General features: G+C 50.1%; 4 protein-coding genes across 4 annotated transcripts; 1 reads left to right on the forward strand and 3 right to left on the reverse strand.

The window, feature by feature from the left end:
• Positions 1–2,920: 2,920 nt before the first annotated feature.
• M437DRAFT_83248 (uncharacterized protein) lies at positions 2,921–4,528 on the forward strand (the record flags this gene model as incomplete). The annotated part of the gene is made up of 2 exons (XM_041027897.1): positions 2,921–3,469; positions 3,524–4,528. The coding sequence occupies 2 exons, from the start codon at positions 2,921–2,923 to the stop codon at positions 4,526–4,528; spliced, it is 1,554 nt and encodes a 517-aa protein (XP_040881335.1).
• A 982-nt stretch (positions 4,529–5,510) lies between these two features.
• Positions 5,511–7,194, reverse strand: M437DRAFT_83249 (amino acid transporter; the record flags this gene model as incomplete). Its single annotated transcript, XM_041027898.1, has 3 exons — positions 5,511–6,789; positions 6,855–6,948; positions 7,002–7,194. 3 exons carry the CDS (start codon positions 7,192–7,194, stop codon positions 5,511–5,513), a joined length of 1,566 nt encoding a protein of 521 aa, XP_040881336.1.
• A 1,854-nt stretch (positions 7,195–9,048) lies between these two features.
• M437DRAFT_64859 (uncharacterized protein) lies at positions 9,049–9,915 on the reverse strand (the record flags this gene model as incomplete). Its single annotated transcript, XM_041024495.1, has 1 exon — positions 9,049–9,915. The coding sequence occupies one exon, from the start codon at positions 9,913–9,915 to the stop codon at positions 9,049–9,051; it is 867 nt and encodes a 288-aa protein (XP_040881337.1).
• Positions 9,916–10,462: 547 nt separating this feature from the next.
• Positions 10,463–12,481, reverse strand: M437DRAFT_45154 (kinase-like protein; the record flags this gene model as incomplete). Its single annotated transcript, XM_041021032.1, has 3 exons — positions 10,463–10,618; positions 10,661–10,915; positions 10,967–12,481. The coding sequence occupies 3 exons, from the start codon at positions 12,479–12,481 to the stop codon at positions 10,463–10,465; spliced, it is 1,926 nt and encodes a 641-aa protein (XP_040881338.1).
• Between the last annotated feature and the right edge of the window lie 10,550 nt (positions 12,482–23,031).

A 23,031-nucleotide genomic window follows, 5' to 3' on the forward strand; every position in this document is an offset into this window, starting at 1 on the left:
AAAAATGGCTATTTCGAGCCTATGGACGCTCGACGACATAACCGACTTGATCAGGGCGGGGTTTGAACCCGCGACCATTTCGGAACAGTAAGGAATGTAAACGAAATGTGATAACCACTACACCACCCGACCACGCCGTTGCAGAGGGTTATCGGTATATAAAGTGGGGAGCGGCAGGGGTGAAGCCTGGGCGAAAATTAGGGCGAAAATGCCTCAAATCGGATCTTTAGAAGCTCAGCCGTCGCCAGCACGACATCAGGACGTCTCTGAAGTAATTGGGAACATCAGAGATGCCTGAGCAGGGTAGTTGAACAAGAGGGCATGAGGATCTATGGAGGAAGAGTGGACTTCGTTGGAGGAAGAGTGAAAAGGAAATTCTCAAGGACAAACTCAAAATCGGGGTCCTTGAAGCATAAAATGAAATAAAAGAAATTTCTGCTAGAGTTCCAGAAGCGTTGTCTGCAACAAAATATGAAAAACAGCAGTACATACAGTAACGGGGGATTTCGCTGAAAATGACATGCAAACTGGATCTTACCGAGACTTGAACTTGCATTCTGCACTCACAACACTTACTAGAGGTTGCGCAAATGCCTTCTACTTTCTGTTATGCTGAGGAGAACTTTAGTTGGTTGTTGGTGGTGGAAAAGCTTTGCGACAGGATGAGAGGACGTTGAGAGCGTAAGCCTTGGCACAACACGCCTAAACAACCATCTCGACTATGCCATTCTCGACAACGAACAATCATTTCGAGTGCTTGACCTTGATGAGATAATGAATTGCACCGATACAAGCCAACCCATCCAAGTCGACTCGAGACAAGGGAGTGACTCTAGATCCGAAGCCGAGGTCAATATCGAGAAGCAATGTGCTGTTCCTCTTCCTGGTGGCGCTCAATGTGCTCGCGGTTTGAATTGCAAACGCCATGGATTTAGCGCAAAGCGTGCTGTGCCTGGTAGAAGTGCGCCTTTCGACCAGTTGCTAGCCATATACCAGCGTGACATCTAGGCGAGGTTAGCAGGTACGTCGATTGTCTGTGAAGCAGCGATACATTACCATAAATCCGAAACATGCTTGCGTAAATGAGTCTTCGGTACACTCAGAGCCAGGCAGCATGATGAGTATAGCTGATAAATGCCTGCTAGACAAGCGATGCGTCTGTATACCGATCTAAACACTATGGCAGCGGATGCGCCTTCCAAAGGTTGCACACGGATGATGGTGTGAAAAGCACAGGGTGCCTCAAGCAACAAGCGAATAACAGCTCTTGCATGTTGTGCAACTCGTCCAGGCCCAAATTCTTTTGTGCAGCTTATGCATGAGCGACAAACCAGAGCGCTAAGCTCGTTAGAAGTCGCTGGCAATCTTTGTAAGTTGCGAGGTGGTGATAATGCTAGCTGAGACGTCAAGAATCATCATCATCGCACGAGCGGGCGAAGTCATTTGATTCTGGATCGATAAGAGAGAACGTTCCACCACAAGGTACAGTCACATCGTGCCAGACTTTGATGCTTGATTCATGCGGAAACCCGACTCCCCTATGCCTGTTTACTCTGTTGAAGCCAAATCTGAGACTTGCTCATTGAACCCTGGTGCTTGAATCACGCTATTATTACATGTCTGCAGCACTATTATCTGGCTCGAGCACTGCTCGTTGTCTAGCATCCAAGAATACCGAGGTGCGCGGAGTCTCTAACATGTCCACATATCTCGGTAGAGATGCCCAGTCACGAGCTGATTAGGCTTGATAAGGAGAATCTCAAGGAAGTTTAGGGTCGGTGATCTCGGACTCCACTAACAATGCCAGCAACGGACGGCCACCATCAGTTCTACCGTTCTCAGCTCGTCCTTGAGCACACTAGTGATCTCAAGACCTTGAGTACTGCTACAGATCAGACGGTCAATACTCAACTTACACGCAGTGAACGCTCTGAAGATTCCGACAGCGTGATTTCCTCGAAGAAAGCTCACGATTGATTGCCTATGAGTACAGCAGTGCAACAGAGGCTACCACAACTGCTGTTTGAACGTCGTCCATCAACCAAATGCGTATGCCCACTCAACAGTGTTGCAAATCGATCTTTGCTTGAAAGTCACCCATTTTTGAAGCATAAAAATCTGCCTTACTCAAATGTCAAGCAAAAAAGGTTTCTCGAATTCAAAAGCATGGCGAAATGTTTCGGTTGCCCTTCAGCTGCCAATTAACCTTAAAATACTAAAAGTGCCATGACGATACATCTCGACTACGCAGCTATCTGTAGATTGCGACGTCGAGATCTTTGGGATCGTTATATCGATTCTGTGCCGTGTCGCATTTGACATACCGGAAGGGCAAGATTGGCGAACAGAGCGATCCCCGTAATCTAGACATACCCTTCCAAGTGCCGTGTCGTAAGGCAAGACACTTTCGTCGTCAATATTCACTGGAAGGTAGAGAACCGTTGTGTTGCCTCACACAAACCACGCGATGGGGAAACTTCGGTTCAAGTCTTGGTCAAACATGTACCGCGACGCCTTCTGCATCACCCCTAAGTCCCAGCTCAACGGTTTTCCGGTGCCGATGCTTTCATGCAATTTTCGCTCGCTACTCACATTGATACTGATATTCTACAAGTTCCTAGACCAGGTTCATCGCGAATGTGCGATGGCGCTTCGCGAAGCCCTGATTCGATATCGAATCTCTTTGTTTCAATAGATATATGGCAATGGTAGGTCTTAGAATGACATCCGGCCAGACTCACTCGTTGTCGGGTGTTCTATCGATTCAAACCGTTTCTCAAACGTCGAGATTATGGAGGGTTGTATGGAGGCGTCCAGGGCAAGCAGGCAGTTAAAATAGAAGATCCACATCTTCTCCATTCTCTTTGCTCAGTGTTCACTACCAAGCTTTTCGCACACTCGTTCAAGCCTTTCGTTCAAGATGCGCAACATCTCGTCCATCTCTGCTCTTGCCCTGTTGCTGGTTTCAGCAGTGGCAGGTAGCGTATCGCCTGCTGACACCACCGAAATTCAGCGTGTTGTCGAGTGCAACCCGGAATCTGGATTTTGCAATGTTGAACTTGTGGACAGAGCCGTGACGAGCACAAAGCACTCGAGTTCGAGCTCTTCTCACAAGACAACTTCGACTAAGAAATCATCCTCGACTAAAAAGTCATCTTCGACCAAAAAGTCTTCCTCGACCAAAAAATCGTCCTCCACTACTGCGAAGACAACCTTGAAGACCGAGGTCAAGGTCGTGACCACGAAGGCAGCGTCAACATCCACCTCGTCCAAGAAGTCTACTTCATCATCGAGCTCCAAGAAGACTTCCTCGTCATCCACCAAGCTCAACACTGTCGCCAAGGCTGTGACCTCTTCTTCAAAGACCTCGAGCACTAGCACCAAGCCTGCTTCTAGCAGCTCCAAGGTCTCAACTAGCAGCAAGGCTACCTCGAGCAGTTCGAAGGTTACTTCGTCTTCGAGCTCAAAGGTAAGAACTCCTAATCAGTACTTTGCGTTATCATATGTTAACACGATTGTGCAGAAGCCTACTTCAACTTCAAGCTCGTCTAGCAGCAAGAAGACCAGCAGCAGCAGTACCTCATCAAAGGCTTCTTCCACATCTGTGAAGCCATCCTCAACCACCTCGTCAGTAACCCTTTTGTCTTCCAGCACATTTAGCATATCCATCCCTGCAGCAGCATCTTCTTCTTCTTCTTCTTCGCAAGTTGCACTGCCTCTGTCTATCAACCTGTCGTCGTCGTCATCGTCATCATCGAGCTCTGTGTTGAGCTCACCCTCCGCGCCATCTGCCGCTGCTACATCTGCTTCGTCGAGCAACAGCTCCTCAGTGATTAGCACCAGCAGCAGCACCAGCAGCAGCAGCAGCCTGGCCTCCTCGTCCCTGAGCTCGTCTAGTGCTAGTTTGGCTGCTGCTACGTCGGGATCATCGAGCGCTACCTCTGCATCTCTGTCGTCGACCTCCTCTGTCCTGTCATCCTCATCTTCTGCCCTTTCATCATCATCATCTTCTGCATCCTCTTCATCTTCCTCATCCACCACACTTTCATCGTCTTCACAATCCTCTTCTCTGCCCACAAGCTCTGCCCAAATCACGTCATCTTCTGCTGCCGCATCATCCACATCAACCTCCTCAGACAGCACACTCACACCCTCCGACAGCAAAACCTCCTCCTCCACCAAACCTACCACAAGCTCCACTAGCTCTAGTAGCTCGACTTCGGTCAAGCCTACTACCACTTCATCCTCATCAACCACTTCCAAATCGTCTTCGTCTTCGGCAGCCATGAGCACTAGCTCCAGCAGCAAGACAAGCTCGTCGTCTTCCTCTTCTTCATCCATTTCTTCATCCTCCTCTTCTTCATCGACCTCTTCGTCGTCAGCAGCGGCATCCTCCACAGTTGCCGCTTGCAAGAAGCGCAGAAGAAAGGTCAGAAGAGCTGCCGTCGCTGTCCCCGTTGAGACACAGGCTCCTGTTATGAAGCTCGCTGATCTGCCGCCTGGCGCTGTTGCAGACATGCTTTACTAGATTGAGCAAGCTCGTTGATCGAGCTTTGTTGAACTGTTAACATTCTTTTCGAGTTATCTTTGTGTGGTGCAGTTTTTGGATATTCTTTCTTAATCACAAAAATATAGTTGTCTAAGAGTAATAGAATTTTTCCTTTTGCGATCTAAACGACGGCGATTGTGCATCGTGTAATCATAAGCCCATCACACCTTCCATCAAGATTGTGTTTTCAAGTTGAGTTGCGCTTTCCTCCAAACTTGTGTTTTTCGAGCTGAGTTGCGCCTTCCAAGTTTGTGCTGCAAAGTTGTCGCTTCAGATGAAGAAAGCACGCGGAAGTCGCGACTCCCAACTTTGAACTCTCGCAACTTCATCTTCGACTTTCTCGCGACTTTCATTCCTCATCTTTACATCCATCACCATCAAAACCCCACCATCATCCAAACAACTGCGAAGCCATCAGCGATCGTGCAGCCACGCGACACACCGCTTTGCTCTACCTTCCTTACGGGGATCGAGAGACCTAAAAGACCTTCGCGTTAGCATCCCTCTGTTTGACGCCTTCGTGCTGATTACAAGTCTGCTTCTGTGTCGTGAGTCATGGGGTGCACAGTGGAGAAGCGGGTCGTCCGGCCTGATAGTGTGAACGACCGTTTGAGATGATGATGGGTGTCGATGGTGGTGGATGTGAGATAGAGGAAAGGTGAGTGTTGATCAGAGCCACGGCGATGACCATGGAAAGAAAGCTGATGGTGTGTTCAGAACCATAGTTCGTCAGTTTCACGCCGGCCTCTTCCACTCGTTGTATGACACTTTTCCCACCGCCTGGTTCTTCACTGCTCCCTTCTCCTGCCCCATCATTGCTGCATTCTCAACATCGGGACCGCCATACGCCAGCTTGGATCTTTTCGACGACCAACCATTACACAAACATAAACTGGGAATCTTGATTACGCATCGTGCTCAGACATCTAACATACATGGTCGTTTGCGTTTGACCGAGTATTTACTCAATAGCATCACTCTCAGGAGGACCCTTGTAAACCTTCCTGGCATAAACCACATAGAAGACTCCAGCCAGACCCAAGAAACCAACAAGGACAACGCTGGCATAGTTCATGGACACCACAGTGACCGGTAATGCACCAGGCATGGAGAACAAGACCAACTCAAACCCAATCCAGACTACGGCAAGAATGTTAGTTGCATAGCCGATTGCGTTGCCAAGATTCCACTTTGCGGTGTTGACTTCTCTGCGCGAAGCCAATACGGAGAGAATAATCGGAATTGCGTACGAGACTGCCAGACCAATGACACCCACAGAAACGAAAGCCGTAAACGCAGAAGAAGAGCCAAGATTGATCAATCCCAGCAACAGCTGAATCAGCGTAACGAGTAAGAGGGCGTTGACTGGGACTCCCAACTTGTCGTTTACTTTGGCGAATGTTCCAGCAAAAGGCAATGCGTGGTCACGAGCTGCAGCCCATGTGCACCTGCTCGCTGCAACGGTGATGCTGATGCTGCAAAACAGCGTGATCAGTAGGACCAAGAATGTCAGCCCCAAACCACCGCCTGGCGATCCCATGATCTTGTGGAAAATGAAAGGCAAAGCCTGACCAGCAGGGGCAGTGATTATGTCCGCAAGGTTTGGAAGGAGGACGCAGATGGGTACGACGAAGAACAGACCTGCGATTCCACCTACAGGGACACAAAGAGCCAATGCTCTGGGGACCTTGACGGAGGGGTTATCGCACTCCTCGGCCATTGAGGCGATCATGCCGAGAGCAGAGAAACAGTATGCTGCTGGCAATAACCCGATGAAGAAAGTGAAGCCACCATAACCCGAGAACGATTTGTCATAATGCGAGAGAGCGTAAGAAGCAGAATGACGTCCTGCATCTGCCTTGACGGACAACGCGATCAGAATAATGAGGATGCTGATTGCGGTGAAAGCAGCACATATCGTGTCCACCATGGGCAAGAACTTGTTGCCGAGCGCACAGATGAAGACCGTTGCGATGACCAATGCGTAGAAGATCAAAAGAAGTTCCCAGTCCTTCATTACGTAGTCTGGATGGTACATTCCGACCGCTCCTGCAATAAGCGATGCGAATCCAAAGTTCACGGATAGTGTTATAGTCCAGTTGCCGATTAACCATGTCCAGGCGTTAACGAAAGAGAGCGCGGTGCGAGCCTTGGGAGAAGAGAGTTGAAAAGTCCAGTAGTAGGGGCCGGCAGAGGTTGGGTAGCGGGAGGCTAGTTCAGCAAGAGATAGTGCGATGCATCTGCAGTCGACCATGTTAGTAGATGCTTAGATTCAAGACAGAGGCAGAAGACGAAGATGGCATACTCGTCTAGGATGCACACGACTATCCAGCCGACAAAGATGGACAATTGACCACCGCCATAGATAGCACTCATGAGCGGACTACCTTCTCCATAGGCTGCGAAACCGTGTTAGCGATCTCGGCAAAAACACACGTCTGTAGCCACTTACGGATAGCAGCAATGGCCAGAGATTGAAACAACAGGGTGAGCATCGATCTATTCTTTGTCATTTCAGGCGTGTAGCCAAGCCGACTTAGATCTTGTATCTCGCCCACGCCATTGTCTGAGTGCGTACGTGGTTTCGAGAGGCACTTCTCATCTGCCACACTAGGCAAAGAAGCCTTGATGGAATCTTCAGACATTGCCTTTAGGAGTGGTCAGATTGAACGGATACTAGATGTCGAAAGGAGGAAGCAAGTGACAAGAACAGCGAGACAAGTGTACAAGATACACAGAGAGGATGATGGCACAATAAGCAGGATAAGACAAAACGAACTCGAGAAGAACGCAACTGCTGACTGACCTTTGTATATAGACCTCTGTACCCCGCCTGTATCCAGAGCCTTGTCAAGGTTAACCAACCATTCGAGTGCTGAAAGCCTATAACGCCCACTGCATGGTCACATGTTGGGCTTATCATTGAACGAAATCGACAAGTCAGCCATGGTCGTTTGGGCAAGGGTTTGGTCAAGATAACAGCCGAAAAGGGATAGTCAATCGACCACTTGCTCCGATAATCCCCCGACCAGGCGACTAAACTTTAAATGGTCTATCTTCCCCCCTCCTCTGTACAAAGTTCAGCTTTTGGGTATAAGATAGAGGCTTATCTTTTCGAGTCGTCGCAGTTAGCGATAAGAAAGAGTCGTAATCTTTATGGTATTGTGGAGGGAGAGCATATGGCGGGGTAGAAGGAATACAAGTATGCATGTGCCATGTCCCCATATTTGACCACATCGGGCTGTGGAATAGATAGGCTGACGATCAAGGACATATGGTTGCCTACTTTTGACAGAAACTCTAGTGGTCTCTTTTGAACTCTGCGACTTACCTACACATGCGACAAAGCCATTGATGCGTAAACGTAGGATGAAGAGCGCGGCCGTTCTGGAGCCCGAAGCCTATTGAGGCCACGTATTGCGACCAATTCTGGTTGCAACGACGACGCGACTGTAGATGGTATGTCACTCTTCTTGAGTATCGTTGTACAAGGTCGAATATACTGCTGCAAGTGGAAACGCGTGGTGTAGTATTTGAAGGTCCAGATCTAGGCTTTGAGCCCAGCCCATGCTTCGAGTCTTCGGATCTAAACGCGACCGTACTCAATCCAACGTGCCAGGGATATGTCGGGAACGAAAGCCGAGTCCCTGCGACTCAAGCTAGATAGCCGCGCAACGTCCATTTGATGACAGTGGGTAATTGTAGTGACAGGGTCCGTGCCAGATGGACCAGATGCTCGCTTGTCCAGTCAGTATCGCGACTCGCTGGTGTATGCTGAGGGTCATTTACATGTGTATAGAAGCAAGCTCCTCAACGGGCGCTCTGGCCGAGTGGTCTAAGGCGTTAGACTTGAATTCTAATTCAGTAATCTAATCTCTTCGGAGGCATGTGTTCGAACCACATGGGCGTCGATATTTCCTTTTGCTTTTACTGCGTGAGCATGGTTAACTCCTCCTTGAGAGCGAGCGACGAGCGATATGGAGAACTACCAGCGAGCATCTTGTTTTGCGGTAGTGAGTAGTGCGCCGATGATATCAGATCCTTGATGTGAAGCATGCATTTCCAATACCTCCTTTCTCTCAACTTCCACTCGCTCATGCCCACTTCAAACCTTCCCATCCTCAATAAGTCCCATTCTTACCGCCATCTTCCTCTCCTGCTCAAACTACTCCGCCGCCAATTCACTAGCCTCAAACCTTCCATTCCTGACAATTGAATCATCTTTACTCTTGTGTTCATTCACAATGACCATATTGTCCTTGTGTTCGTCGGCACCCGGGAAGGCGTGGTCACTGGACCAAGCATATGGCTTTCAATGACTGCGTGTCGAACTGCTTAATATGTGTATGCCAGTCCTAACAACCTTTGTCGACAACAAGTAGCTGCAGCCTAGTCCTCTCAACCGTTCTCTTCCTAGCACTTTTCTCTCTTCTCTCAAGTTATACAAACGTGAACCTCATGGGTATCATTAAACACATGTTTTCCTTTTCTTCTCTCCTCTAACGTCCCTGATCATCAGCACCCAACTCAGCGCCATCTTCAAGAATAGCATTGAGGTATTGCTGCTTCTCGATGTAGTTGTCCACAGCTCTTTTGACACCTTCGTATGCCTCATCCAGCAACTCTCTTGCAATTCTCACTCGAGTGTCTTTGTCTAGCAAGCGTAGGGCGTCCGAAATGCGCGGGTCTGTGGAGGAGTTGAATGAACTGAGCAACCCTGAGACATCTTGGCCATTGGGAGGCTGCAAAGCGGACTGATTGGGAGTCTGGTGAGGCTGGAGCGCGGGAGATGTGGTGGAAGGGTGGTTCAAGGCAGAAGCAAAAGCGCGATCGATCTGAGCGCGGTTGAAGTTGGCAGCACCGCGTTGCGGTACGGATGAAGGCGTCGACGCGTGAGAAATGGAGTTTGGGTTGGCGCGAAGTGCAGACGAAGGAGTAGGTCTTTCCGAGCGAGGGGTGTCATTCATGCCGTTCAGTCTCGGCGCGCCGACATTGCCATTACCGAAGAGTACAGCAGCAGCTTGAGCTCCGAGATTGCCATTCACGGCTCCCATGCCTACAGCGCTTTGTGCTGCATGACCTTGTTGCAGTCTTCTGCAGCCGGTTTGATCCAGCACGGCTTCCAGGACAACGGCAGGCATCTGCTCGAGCTCGCGACACAGGTAGCCGCCGGCATTTTCGGCTTCAACGAGTTGGACGACGTGTTCGTTGAAGGCGACGCATTGCTTGAGATGTGAAGTCTTGCGCGAAGTGCTGTTGTAGGCGACTTTCTTTTCTATGCACCACTTGCACTGCACGGCGCGTGATTTTCCATCCGAGTCGCAGTCTTGAAATTGGCGTGATGCCCAGGCTTGTTGCGGTGGCATGGCGAGGGAAAGAGACCAAGGTGACTTTTGTGGTAAGCGACCTTGATGGTGGTTGCGAATGTGTTTGGGTAGTTGTCAACTGCGAGCGCGAAGACTTGGAAGAGACGTTTTGACGGCCAAAGGCTCGTTGAGAAGAGTTGGGCACTGAAGCAGGTCCGTGCCCATCCTCCAAGGTCACGCGTTTGGATTTCTCCATACAATGTCAAGCAATCCATCTATGATCAATCGTCATTTCATATCTTGACCTCCCATTCTAGAGAGAAGTCGAACCGCTGCCTGTCTGTCCTATGCAAATGTACATGTTGTGTATCTTGTCACAATCCTCCTTCTGCTTATATACTCTTAGTACGCAAGCAAGCAATGGCAACAAAAGAAAACAAAAAGGAAATAAAGCTTGTTGCTGATTCTCATGCCTCTTTTCTCATACCTGACCAAAGGTCCTTTTCCTCGTTTCTCTTCAGCAGAAACATATGTGTCTTGTGTGCGTGTGCGGCGTGCTTGTGCTTGCCTTCTCTTTCGGATCTTCTGTCTCTTTCGGTGCCCCTCTTTATACTGCCACTGCACCCTTGTTGGACTTGGTGCTGGATGTGGCATCGAGCGGTGCGGCGTGGAGTGCAGGCTTCGCCTTCTTGCCCAATGTGCCATTTCTCTTTTTCTCAATCTGTCCGCGCACCCATTCACCAACCTCACGGTCGACCCATTTCTCAGAGTCGCCAAACTGTTGAGCTTTGGATGCTGCGTTGACATCACTCTCCGATGCACCAAGACCTTCTCCTTGTGCTGCGTCGGCTTCGGCTGCTTCCTCGGCTTCGGCTGCCTCTTCATCTTCTTCCGAAATAACATCCGGCTTCATCAATGGGGCAAGCCATGCGTGTTGAAGGAGCATGGCGTATGTGGGTCGAAGCTTGGGGATCTTGTTTAGACAGCCTGCAACAAAGTTGCGTGCTGCGTCGCTGAACTCGCCGGTAGGAAGATCTGGCGGCTCTCCGTCTACAATGGCCTAATATAAAAGTTAGTACTTGAAGTCAGCAAACAAAACAATCCAACTTACACTCAATTGACTGAAAATGTTGTCGTATGTCTCGGGCGGGTAAGGGTATCTGCCCATGGCGCACTCAATGATGGTCAAACCCAAACTCCAGATATCACTCTGAACACTGTAGGTACCGCCGCCAGGATTGGCGCCAGCTTGAGCGACTCCACCAGAGCTGATACGTTCAGGAGCCATGTATGACTGACATCCAATATTTGTCTTTGCAATCGAAGCAACGAGGTTTCCACTGACACCGAAGTCGCAAATCTTGATGGCACCAGCCGTATTGACCAAAATGTTGGTTGGTTTGACGTCGCGATGAATGATGTTATGTTCATCTTTGAGAGACTTGAGACCACGCGTTGTCGCAAGAGTGACCTTGCGGAGGACGTTTTCAGGTACACCGTCGCCATACAACTTGTCCATGGAACCACCGTCCATGAACTCCATACAGATGTAGACGGCTCCTTCTTGGAAGAAGGCACCATAAAAGTCGACGATAAAGGGAGAAGCGCAACGGTGCAAGACATCGAGTTCCATGATGATGGTAGCGAACTTTGAGTCTTCGAGTTCGAGACGCATCTCCTTCATGGCCATGACTATGCCTGTTGTGTTTCCGCGAGGAGCGGCCGTCTCGTCTCTTGTTTCGCCGGGTGCGGCCTTGTTACCAGCCAAACCTTGACCGACCTTGCGCATTTGCGGTCTTGAATGACGGACCTTGTAGACTGTACCGTAGTTTCCTTTGCCCAGCTCATCAAGAGTGTCGACTTCGTCCAGCGAAATCTGGAATGATTGACCTGATGAGAACTGGACTCCTCTGCTGTTAAGGACGGCTTTGCCCGCGAATTTCAGACTACCAGTCTCTTTGTCAATGTATTCAGCGTATCGATCCATTTGGGATTCTTGCTTGGGAGGAGCCGAGTCGCCATTGGCACCACCGCCCATACTGGACAAGGTCATCTTAGGTTTTTGTCTGCCACCGGCGGCTGGAGGAGCTCCAGGAAGACCTCCAGGCATTTTGAGACCACGCTTTTCAGCGAGTGAGGGGCCTCTGCCAGCGCCAACGTTGGGGGATGAAGCAAAGCTGGAAGGATTCGGGCGGCTGCCGGGCACGCCAGGTGGCATACGGAAGTTAGCAGGAAGACCACCAGGCATCTGCATCTGGGGACCGGTGGGTGATGGACCGCCAGCGCCAGGAGTTGTAGCGCCAGGAGTACTTGGGGGGTTGCGACCTGCAGCAGGAGCACCTTGTCTGTTCAGGTGGAAGGCCTTCATTCTGGCAAGAATATCAGGGTCGACAGCGCCTCCACGACCGAGGGTGCTGACGGTGGGAGCAGGTCGTCTCGCAGCATTGACATTACCCAGAGGGGTGGACGACTGTGTCATGTTGTTGGCTGAGGTAGGTGGAGGTGAAGAAACGGAGTGAGGCGTCATGTGTGGACGGGTCGAGTCTGGGGACTCTGTCGGAGAGGTTATGGATGAGGGCGACTGCAGCGGACTGCTCGAGTCTTCTGAAGGAGTTGACGAGTCCATTGCTGGAGGAGAATGTGCAGCAATGAAGTTGTGGGCCAGGCTGTGTCTGACGTGTGGGTGTGGCAGACGGGGCGGAGATGGACGAGAGACGAGTTCAGACTCAGTTTCGTCAGACGTGGATGGTCATCAGTTGAGACACGAGGCTTCGAGGGTGAAGGTGAAGGTGAAGGTGAATGTGAGAGTGGAAGCCAAGACAGAAAGTCAAAGGCAGAGCTATGATGTATGTTTGAAGAGAGCGAAAAGGAAGTCCAAGGCCGCCGCCGCACGCTGCTGTTGCTGCTGTCGTCTTGGTCCGGCCGGGTCCTTGTCGAAAGCTTTGGATCCGCTTGTGGCGCGTGCGACCAAGCCACCACCAACCATCATGATCCATCACCTTCCTTCAGCAACTGCCGTCCAACTTTTTTCTCGCTTCTACTGGAATCTGCCTACTTTCTGCTATACAACTCGCCTGTTTCTTTGTTGCTACTCTACATATCCCATGAATCAAGATTTGGTCTACCTGCTCATCTCGCTAGACAAAGTGGTGGTCGGCCGACAAGTCCGCCCTGCAAACACGTTCCCTGCTGCAGACGCATACCTGATTACGTCAGTCTTGGAAAAGATGGCAGTCGCAAAACAGTAGTGACATCGCTTCAAATCCACTCAGGTCGCACCTGCAGTGCCACGAATGTTCCAATACGCGACACGGTTGGTGCAAATTGTGAATGATGCCTGTCAGTGCCCTGTCACCGACTTTCGACTTTTCCATCCATCCATTCCCGAGTCCTGGATATGACGAACAGTGAACTATCGCTCCAATCATCATCGCTCCGCACTTTTGCTGAATTGCTTCGGTCGCTTTCGACTTCCGCTCTTCACCACTCTCGCCCTGTCAAGCCACATGCGGCTCCTCCAGCAAATCGTCCCCCATAATTCTTGGCCTTGGCAACGTTGTTTCCGTGCTCAATTGCTCAACTTGACATGGAGATCGAGCGATTTGCTTACAACACACTGATCCAGACTGTCTTTCCCTCCAGGGCAATCACAGTCAAAAGAGTCATGAGTCTCCTATTTCTTTTGCTCCAAGACATGGATTTCTTTGCTCTTCCGTGTCTAGGATCAAAACTTTGTCTTTGCCGTGAACCCGGTCATCGGTCTGCCTGAGGTTCGTTCTTGACGCCGGTGCCGAATTCTACGGAATACGAATACGATATCACCGGAAATTTTCCCATCTACCATGCCGGGTTCCATGATCCGGCATGTCCGCTGCTGTCCCGCGGCCTCTCAGGGCTTATACTGTCGCCTATTAGCACCCTAGTAGGCAGAGCGTCATGCTTTGATAATCAATTAGTGTTAAGGATGTTACCCTGATCTGTCACTGACTCAATAGAAATTATGTTTATACAATAACTACACAGACCCTTACCGAGTCATAACTCAAAAATCACAGTACAAAGGAAAAAGTCCGAACAGAGAAGAAACCAACAAAACGAACCCCTTCTCACATATAAGGCACCGAAGACCCATACACCGTCTGCAGAGTCGTAGGCTCATCTCTCTTAGTGACAGTCAACAGGTACAAACTACACCCACTGGCACCAAGCACATTCAGGCCGCCAAGACTGGCCAGCGCACCGTTGTTACAACTAGTCATAGTTGTAACAGAAACAACACTTGATGGTGTTGTTGCTGCCGAGGTAATGGTTGCCTTTGACGTCGAGGATGATACTATTGACGAGCTTGAAGTTGCCGAAACAGCAGATGACAGCTTCGACGTGCTTGGGGTGCTCGAGATTGTGGACGAAGCTACTGAAGTGCTGATCATACTTGACGAGGCTGTTGTCGAGCCGGGAATTGAAGAGGCTTGACTTGACGAAGACGCAGACTGAGAGGATGCTCTAGTCGAGGAACTGACGCTTGCTGCCACAGAACTACTTTGCTGTACGATCGACGTGATAGTGGTCACGCTGACCACTACAACACTGGAGCTTGTTGAAGATGTGGAAGAGACTGGCACGCTTGACGAGCTACTCGCCACTGCCAAAGGGTTAGATAGCGCGAGAACCGATGATGCAACACTTTGTGACGAAGGTGCAACACTGGACGAAGAGGTTGAAACACTCTGGCTTGACAAACTGCTCGCTTGGCTTGAAGCAGTCTGACTCGACACGGCATTCGAGATAGTTGAAGAACTCACGGACACGGCAAGATTGCTCGTACCAACAGTGACGGGTGAGATCGAAGTTCCTGGTGTGAATGACGATGACGACGCAGACGAAGAATGTGATGTGCTACTTGCCACACTTCCGATGCTTGAGCTGGTAGTGCTGGAAGTTGGGACAACTGACGATGCGATGACCGACAATCCGGCGCTCGCTGACACAGCACTCGATGATACAACACTCGACGACACAGAACTCGACGCAGAAGAAACGATAGTCAAGGGTGTCACACTCGTGAGTGTCACACTCGAGACAGTGCTCGAAAAGCTGGAGCTGGATAGACTGCTCAAAGGCGTAGAAGAGACTGTAAGTGATCCTGCACTTGAGCTAGTCGAAGTACCTTGTGACGCGGGCAGAATATTTGTAGCAACACCGATTGCCACTGTGCTAACAGTCGTTGTCAAAACAACGATGGGCTGAGGACTGGAGGTGCTGCTAGCCACGACCACGATACTTGAAGATGAAGCTTGGCTGGATAGACTGGTGCCTGCGGAAGTAAGAGATGTTGTAGAAGATCCGATGCTTGAGCTAATCGGCGTTGTCTGAGCTATCGTAGTACTCGATGAACTGCTGCTCATTTGAACAAGAGATGTTGTAGTGGATCCGATACTTGAGCTAGTCAAGGTGGTTTGAGCTGTAGAACCAGCACTCGTAAGTGGGTTGGCGTTAAAGACGTTGGTCGCAGTAGTGGGTATGGCCACTACCACCGAGCTCGCACTAATGCTTGTTGAAGACAGACTGATTGAGAGTGTGCTCAATGCCAAGGACGAAATGACCTGACTTGATGAACTGCTTGATTGGATCGAAGTCGACGTAAGGCTGCTGAGAGATGTCGAGGCCATCTGAGATGAGACAAGCACATTCGTGACACTGTTGACAGACAGATTACTAGTGATGGGCACAGAAATAGCGGCTGAAGAGCTCGAAGCGCTACTGACTATGCTTGCAGCACTCGTAGATGAGGAAACTTGGCTCGAAAGACCGATGCCGATTTGGACTGATGGTGTTACAACGGATACAATACTTGAGCTCATCGAGATGCTCTGTATCGTCAGGCTAGCACTCGTGGCAGGATTGATGACCACCACGCTGCTAGTAATGGACGATATGGACAGTATTGAGGAGCTTCCACCACTACTGAGCGCAATCAGAGTGCTCGATGGTGTACTGATTGATATCGACGAAGCGGTCTGAATTGACAGGCTGGTTGACTGCGCCAGAGCTGTTGACCCGCTCACCGAATTAGAGGTAGCGGAAGACACCTGAGGCGCAGAAAGTACATTTGTAGCACCAAGAATCACAACTGAACTTGAAAGCAACGGCGAGGTAGTGGCAATGGATGAACTTGGGGCGTTAATCACCTCGACTGCCGTGCTTGATATCGAGATAGCCAAGCCAGAAGTCAAGGCTGCCTGGCTGGAGGATGCACTTTGCGATTGAGCTGAGGAAATCGCGAAAGATGCAATGCTCGAACTCGTTGACAAAGTCTGGGATGTGGTGGGGATACTGTTACCAACACCAGTCAGTTGAGTGCTCGCGAGAGGTGAAGATATGCTGATAATCGAAGAGCTGAGAATTGATCCTGATGTGCTCAATGACACGACCGTCATAGCAGAGGATGAAACACTCTGGCTCAACGAACTCTGCAACTGAATAGAAGATCCTGAGATCGTTGCAGAAGCAGAAAGGCTTGACACAGTCGTAGGCGTTGACAAGACCACTGTAGTCCCAATTCCCGAGCTACCAACAACTGAGCCAACAGCAGTAGTGACAGGGTTTGCAGCACTAGCAGAGATTTGGGTCGAGACGAGTGAACCTGCTCCAACATCGACTAGATTGCCACCGCCAGCTGTTTGGATAACACCCACACTGGTACTACCGACACCAACATTGACCAAATATCCAGTTGTGGTGGATGAGCTTGCGGCTGATATAGTAGAGCTTGAGCTTGAGCTTAATATCATGGTGCTGGAGCTTGAGGCCGATGGTATGCTACTGGAGCTAGCCGATGATGACGCTCCGTTCGCTTGGCTAGACACTATTTGAGAAGTGCTGACCGAAGAGGTGGTGGGAACAGCAATGGACAAGGCCAGACTGAGAGAGCTGACAGAACTAAGAGAGCTTGAAGAACTCTGGAGGACCAGTGATTGGGTTGTTCCTGTTGAGACTGTTGCACTGCTGGACACAGAAGCACCGATACTGGTTGATGCACTACCAGAGCTCGTGCTGAGACCAAAACTACTGACGGAAGTTTCAACGACTTGACTAGTGGGCAGGAGAGCAGACAAAGAGGTACTGATAGATGGCGCTGAGGTCGAAGCCGCCAAGTGGGCATTCGATTCGCTCAAAGACGGCACATTCGGATTGCTGCTGCTCACGCTCGACGCAACCAAGGTGCTGATTGTTGAGGAGCTGCTGCTCGATGAGAGATATACAACAGCGGTAGGTAGATCCGATATAACGCTGGACAGAATACTCGTCGACAGCAAGTTGCTCGAGATACTCGATAGTGACAATATGCTTGGCGATGGCAAGTCGCTCGACGACGAAGAGATGCTGGATAAGGGCAAGTTGATTGAACTCGACGCCGGCAAAATGCTCGACGATAGCACGATGCTCGAGGATGGCAAGACGATGGACGATAGCGAAATGCTTGACGATAATAGAGTGCTCGAACTGCTCGGTAACTGCAATACGCTCGAAGATTCTAGAATGCTTGAAGTTCGCAAACTGTCCAATGCCGGCAAATTCGAGGACGTTGAAATGCTCGGTGATGGCAGGCTACTTGACGGTGACAGGATGCTAGATGACTGCGCTATATTCGATGACGGCGCGGTGCTCGAGGATGGCAAGACACTCGATGTTAACAGTAAATTGGATGACGGCAAGTCAATAGAGATTGACAGTAGATTCGATGACGGCAAAGCGCTCGAAGGTGACACGATGCTGGAAGATGGCAAGATGTTTGTCGTTGATAGAAGGCTCGGGATGCTCAACGACTGTGAAATGCTTGACGTTGACAGGACAGCCGAAGAAGATAGACTCGTGGAGGGTAAGATCGTGCTCGTAGACGGCAAGATATCCGTGACGGGCAAGCTAATCGACGCTGATAGACTAACCGACGACTGCAAAATGCTCGAGGACGGCAACAAACCCGATATGGAGAGTGCAGCCTGTGAGGAGGCAGCGGCAAAGCTATTCGTGGAGGGAGACGCAACATTCAAGCTACCACTGATAACATCCGTCGTGCTCGAAGAAGCTGCCACTAATAGTGAGGTGCTCGAGATATCAGAGTTGACAATCGAAGAGCTCTGTAGGCTTGGCGATGACAGAGGTGTAGGTGTTACTCCACCACCAGGAAGAACGTCGATACTTGTACTTCCAACATCGATATTTATAGCACTTTTGAGAGTAGCAGAGCTTGGTACGGACTGTAGTATGCTTGATGTGGAGACGAGATCTGTCGTAATGAGTTGAAGTGAAGACGTCGACAAGAAACTGATCGCAGCAGAGGACGACGACGACGTGATGAACGATGCCATTGTGGAGGAGCTCTGATCAACCATCGATGTTGATACAATGCTCAGGCTAGACTCAGGAGAGGAGCCTGGGAGTAGTCCTACTCCTAGAGATGTTGATGTAGCAACAGAAGCACTCAACGAAACTTGAGGTACAGACAACGAGCCCAGGGAGCTGACAAACGATGCAATGACAGGGTCTGCGGATGTCGATCCTGTTATGGAAGCAACAGAGCTTGATGCAGTTTGGACAACGCTGAGATCAGACAGACTGCTTGAGATTGCTGTCTGAGCTGAATTGATTGATAATGTGCTAGAGACCGCTCCTAGGGCAGGATCGTATTTTGAGACTGAACTGGAAGACAAAGCGAATGAGCTTGCCGATTGAACATCAGAAGACACCACTTGAAGGACACTCGAGATGATATCATCGCTGTGTAAGGAAGTTGCGGAGATCTGAACCAAGCTCGAGGTTGGTGCCACCAAGGATGCACTAAGACTTGTTTGAGAGACAACATCTGAGATCTGAACGGCGGTCGAAGATGATCCAAAGAGATCGGAGGTTGCTGCATCGAGTGATGTCTGTACAGGCAGGACCGTATTTGAAGACAAACTTGGCTCCATGGTCGACATGCTTTGTGAAGATGCTGCAAAGTTGGATGGCAGTAACACAGCTGACGAGTCGATGGGAGACGAGCTTTCCGGACTTGGGATAGCGGAGGCAGCGAAAGCTGATACGGCACTTGCCAAAGTCGTGTCTAGAAGTGTCTGACTGGTGGCAGCCACAGAGGAGGCAATCGCTGACATAGATTCTGAGACTGAGCTCACAGAAGTCATATCGGCCATCACTACAGAAGTCTCTGTTGGGATGCTGAGAGAGCTCAAGGTGACCGCAGATGAAAATGTCTCTTCCACACTCATTGAACTGTCCAGAGGCATGGCGACCGAGGACAAGGTAGCCAGACTGGTAGGTACACTAAGTTCTGGATCGGTAGAGATTTGGACAGTAGCCGATATTGACATGGTGTTATCAACGACCCTGCTGGACTGTTCAGTCGGATCAGTTCCCAGAGACTGTGAGAGAGTACTGGGTATAGAGATCATCAGACTAGACGAGGAATCGGTTATATCAGCGGTGTAAATTGGCGCCATCGTCTGGATTTCAGTTGGCAGTCCACTTATCATAGTCGAAGTAGGTTCCTCGCTCGAGCTTAGCTGTGAAGTTACAGGCAACTCTGCAGATGGGGCATGGCCAGGTTCAATACTGAGAGACACGCTTTCTGTCGGCTGTGCTGTTACTGATGAAAGTAGTTCAGAATTTGCCGAGAAAGTGGACAGAGCAAGTGATGAAGACAGAGGGATACTTTCGCTGGCCGCCGCAGCAATGCTGGTCGAAATGCTGACACCGAGGTCAATACTCGAGCTGAGAGCAGCGATAGGTAGATCAGTGGCCGCGGAAGCAGAGTTTACTGTTTCAGCTGGGATGCTGACAATCGTCGAAGCATCATCTAGACTCAAAGGAGGAGTGCCTGTACTAATATTACCGATCTCAACACTGGTGGAAGTTGCCTCCAAGGATGCTAATGATGTTATCGCTGATGGAGGCACCTCAGAATTCAAACTAGATACGGGGCTACTTGGCAAAGCTGTTGTGTCGTTGCTGAGAATCGTTTCGGTCGTGGAATCAATCAGCGTGGATATATCAGACTGAATAGCTGAGCTTGCGAAGATCCCCGACACATCAGTAGCCTGCGTCGGAGTACCAGTCAGGGTCACCATGTCCGTGTTGATCAACGAAGAGCTAGTCTCTGCAGCACCAAGTACGATGCTGGCACTGATCGTGTCAATCAAGCCAGATGCACTGTCCGCCACTATGGCAGGCATCATACTCGAAGGAACATCTGTCGCCGGGGCAGAGGTTGAGATGTCGGTGATACCTTCGGATAGAGTGATAGGCAGGGCAGAGGTCTCAGACTGCGAGTCCAAAGTGACAGATGGCACATCAGTGACCTCTGAAATAGCACTGGTAGGCGCAGAGTCAGACACGACGACGGCACTGCTCAACGTAACCGAGACTAGTGAAGAATCGTCTTGAGTCGAGAGACTGATATCCACGAGATCGGATCCTGTCTCGAGAGATCCTGGGGCTGGCGTAGTTGAGGCAGGTAGATCAGAGATGGTACTCGATGGCAAATCCGTTATTCCAGTGACCACGCTTGAGAGGACGCTGATTGCAGAGGAAACCATTGACTCGTCCGTAATGGGGATGGAGGTCGCCTCAACCGAGTTTAGAGTCTCAGATGGTATGGCTGGATCTGGCGTGACGGATGGCGAATCAGTAGTCTGCGTGACAACTTCTGTGGGTAGATAAATCTCAGAATCTACTGGAGAGGTACCAGAAGGCAAGTCTGTAGTCTCCGCAAGAGCGCTTGTGAGCCCAGGCTCAAGGGTGGTGATCGAGCTGCCAATGATTTGAGCCAGTGAGGAAACGTTCAGAATATCGGATGCAGTATCGAGTGAGCTGATTTCGCCAGTTTCAGATGTTGCTGTTGTCAAAGGAAGAGGATCTGAACTTGTGATCAACGATAGATCAATTGTCGAGGACGGTATCGTAGTGGACTGCTGAACCTCTTCATTGCTTGCGGCAAATGAAGCGGCGGTCTCAGACAACGCATCAGAGCTAGTTATGGACGATGGCAAATCGACAAGGGCACTGGTAGGCTGCGAATAAGAATTGACATCAGAACTGTCAATCAGAGACGGCATAGCCGAAGAGTCGTCTTCAATGATAGAGCTCAAACTAGTCTGGGAAAGATCTGGAGCTGGCGTGATCGAGCTCAAGAAGTCGGAGATGGTACTCGATGGTAGATCGTCCACCACGGAGGTGGCCGAGGTGTCAAGGGTAGTCTCGATGTTCGTAGACGCTGAAGCCGATGCATCAGACAAAGAATCCGAGTTATATGTGATAGACGGCAGCGAGGCAGCGTCTGTAACTTCGCTGGTAGGTAGAGACCCAAGCTCAACACTTGAGGTGTCTATAGTCGTTATAGCAGAAGAAGCGTCTAAAATGATGGTTGGAGCTGATGGTGATCCTGTAGCATCTGCAACATCGCCGGAAGGTAGCGATCCGAGGTTAGCAGTCGAACTATCCACATACACCATAGAAGACGCGTCCTGCATAACAGACGTAGCTAGTGATCCGGCGGAGTCTACAACATCGCTAGTGGGTAGAATTTGAGAGCCAACACTTGAGTTGTCTATTGACCCAATAGTGGAAGAAGCATCTAGACTGACGGAGGCAGAATCAAGATCAACGATTCCAGTGCTTTCTGGCACGCTTGTCATCGACGCCCGAGGATCCGAGCTAGTGATTGTTGGCCCCTTAGTGACCAGTGGCAGTATTGTGCTGGTGTCGAGAGTTGCTTCAATACTTGTCATGGATGCGGTGGAAGCCTCAGATAGGTCATCTGTACTTATGGAAGTATCCGAGATATTGGTAGGCTGAGCGAGGACATCAGTCGGCACGGATGATTCATCATCAATGATCGAGCTGCTGGGCAAAGAGGGAGAAGAAGTAGCATCGGTGGGATCCACTAATGTGCCAATGTCGGTCGGAAGTCCAGATTCAGACACGCCAAAGTCGAGAGTAGAAGTGGGTAAGCTCTGGCTATCAGATGGGAGCAAGATAGTCGATCCATCCAGAACATCAGGCGTAGATGTTTCAATGCTTGATGAATCGATGAGAGTGGTACCGGTGGCCAAGGCCAGATTCTCGCTAGAGGTAGCAATGCTGTTATAATCAAGTGCCGAGCTAATAGCTTCAAATTGAGAGGTAGCCGTCTCGATCACCGAGGACAGAGCGTCCGTGGCAATAGCTGAAGGGGGAAGAGAATCATCACTTCCGACAGGTGGCATCGTTGTGGGCTGAACATCTGCGACGTCTGAGGAAGGAATGAACGACTCAGGGTCGATCAGCTCAATTGAAGTTGACGGACTGGCGGCATCGAGGATGGAAGTCATGTCTGCCAAATCTGTGCTGCTACTAAGCAGATCATCGATAGCCGCAGTGCTCAAAGATGGTGGATTCGTCGTGATCGGCACCGAAACTATATCACCAGAGGTCACTGTACTTGGTGCAACCGCATCCGTCTCGATATCTCCGATACTGGCTGACTCAACTGGTTGAGTCAGGTCATCACTAGGTGCCGTGGGTGATGATACCAAAGCTTCTGATTGTGCCGCTCCAGGTGCGAAAGAAGACACAAACATGTCTGAAGGTGCTGTGGGGATGGTGATCGAGGCATCAAGAGTGCTAGTCATGCTATCAATGGCTTCTGTGAGACTGCTATCTATATCAGGCAAAGCAGCAGAAGTAGATGAGACAGACTCGGCAAGAGCAATTGAGAGATCAGTTAGAGTAGCGGTGGCACTTAGCCCCATCGTCTCAATCTCGGTTGGCAGTCCACTCAAAATATCTGAAAGGCTGGTTGTTGGTAGTTGATCAAGATAAGCAGCCGATGTAGGGATACTCTGAACATTGTCGGTCACCGAAAGTGATGGCATATCTGACGTGCTGGTTGCTTCATCGGGGTCTGGAATATTACCCAAATCCACCGATACACTGGCCGTAGGAGCACTTAACTCAGTAGACGACAGCTGTGTCGAGGGCAACAGGTCTGTGTAGAAAGAACTATCACCTGCAAGAGTTGCTGTCGCCTCAGAGATAGTGGAGGCGGCGCCGATTACTGTCAAGATTGGCTCTGAACTCTCGGGTATTGTTGTTGGGAATGATTCGTCTACCATGCTATTAGAAGTGGGTATCGATTCCTCA

This window comes from Aureobasidium melanogenum (assembly GCF_000721775.1).
Source record: "Aureobasidium melanogenum CBS 110374 unplaced genomic scaffold scaffold_6, whole genome shotgun sequence".
Lineage (NCBI taxonomy): Eukaryota > Fungi > Ascomycota > Dothideomycetes > Dothideales > Saccotheciaceae > Aureobasidium > Aureobasidium melanogenum.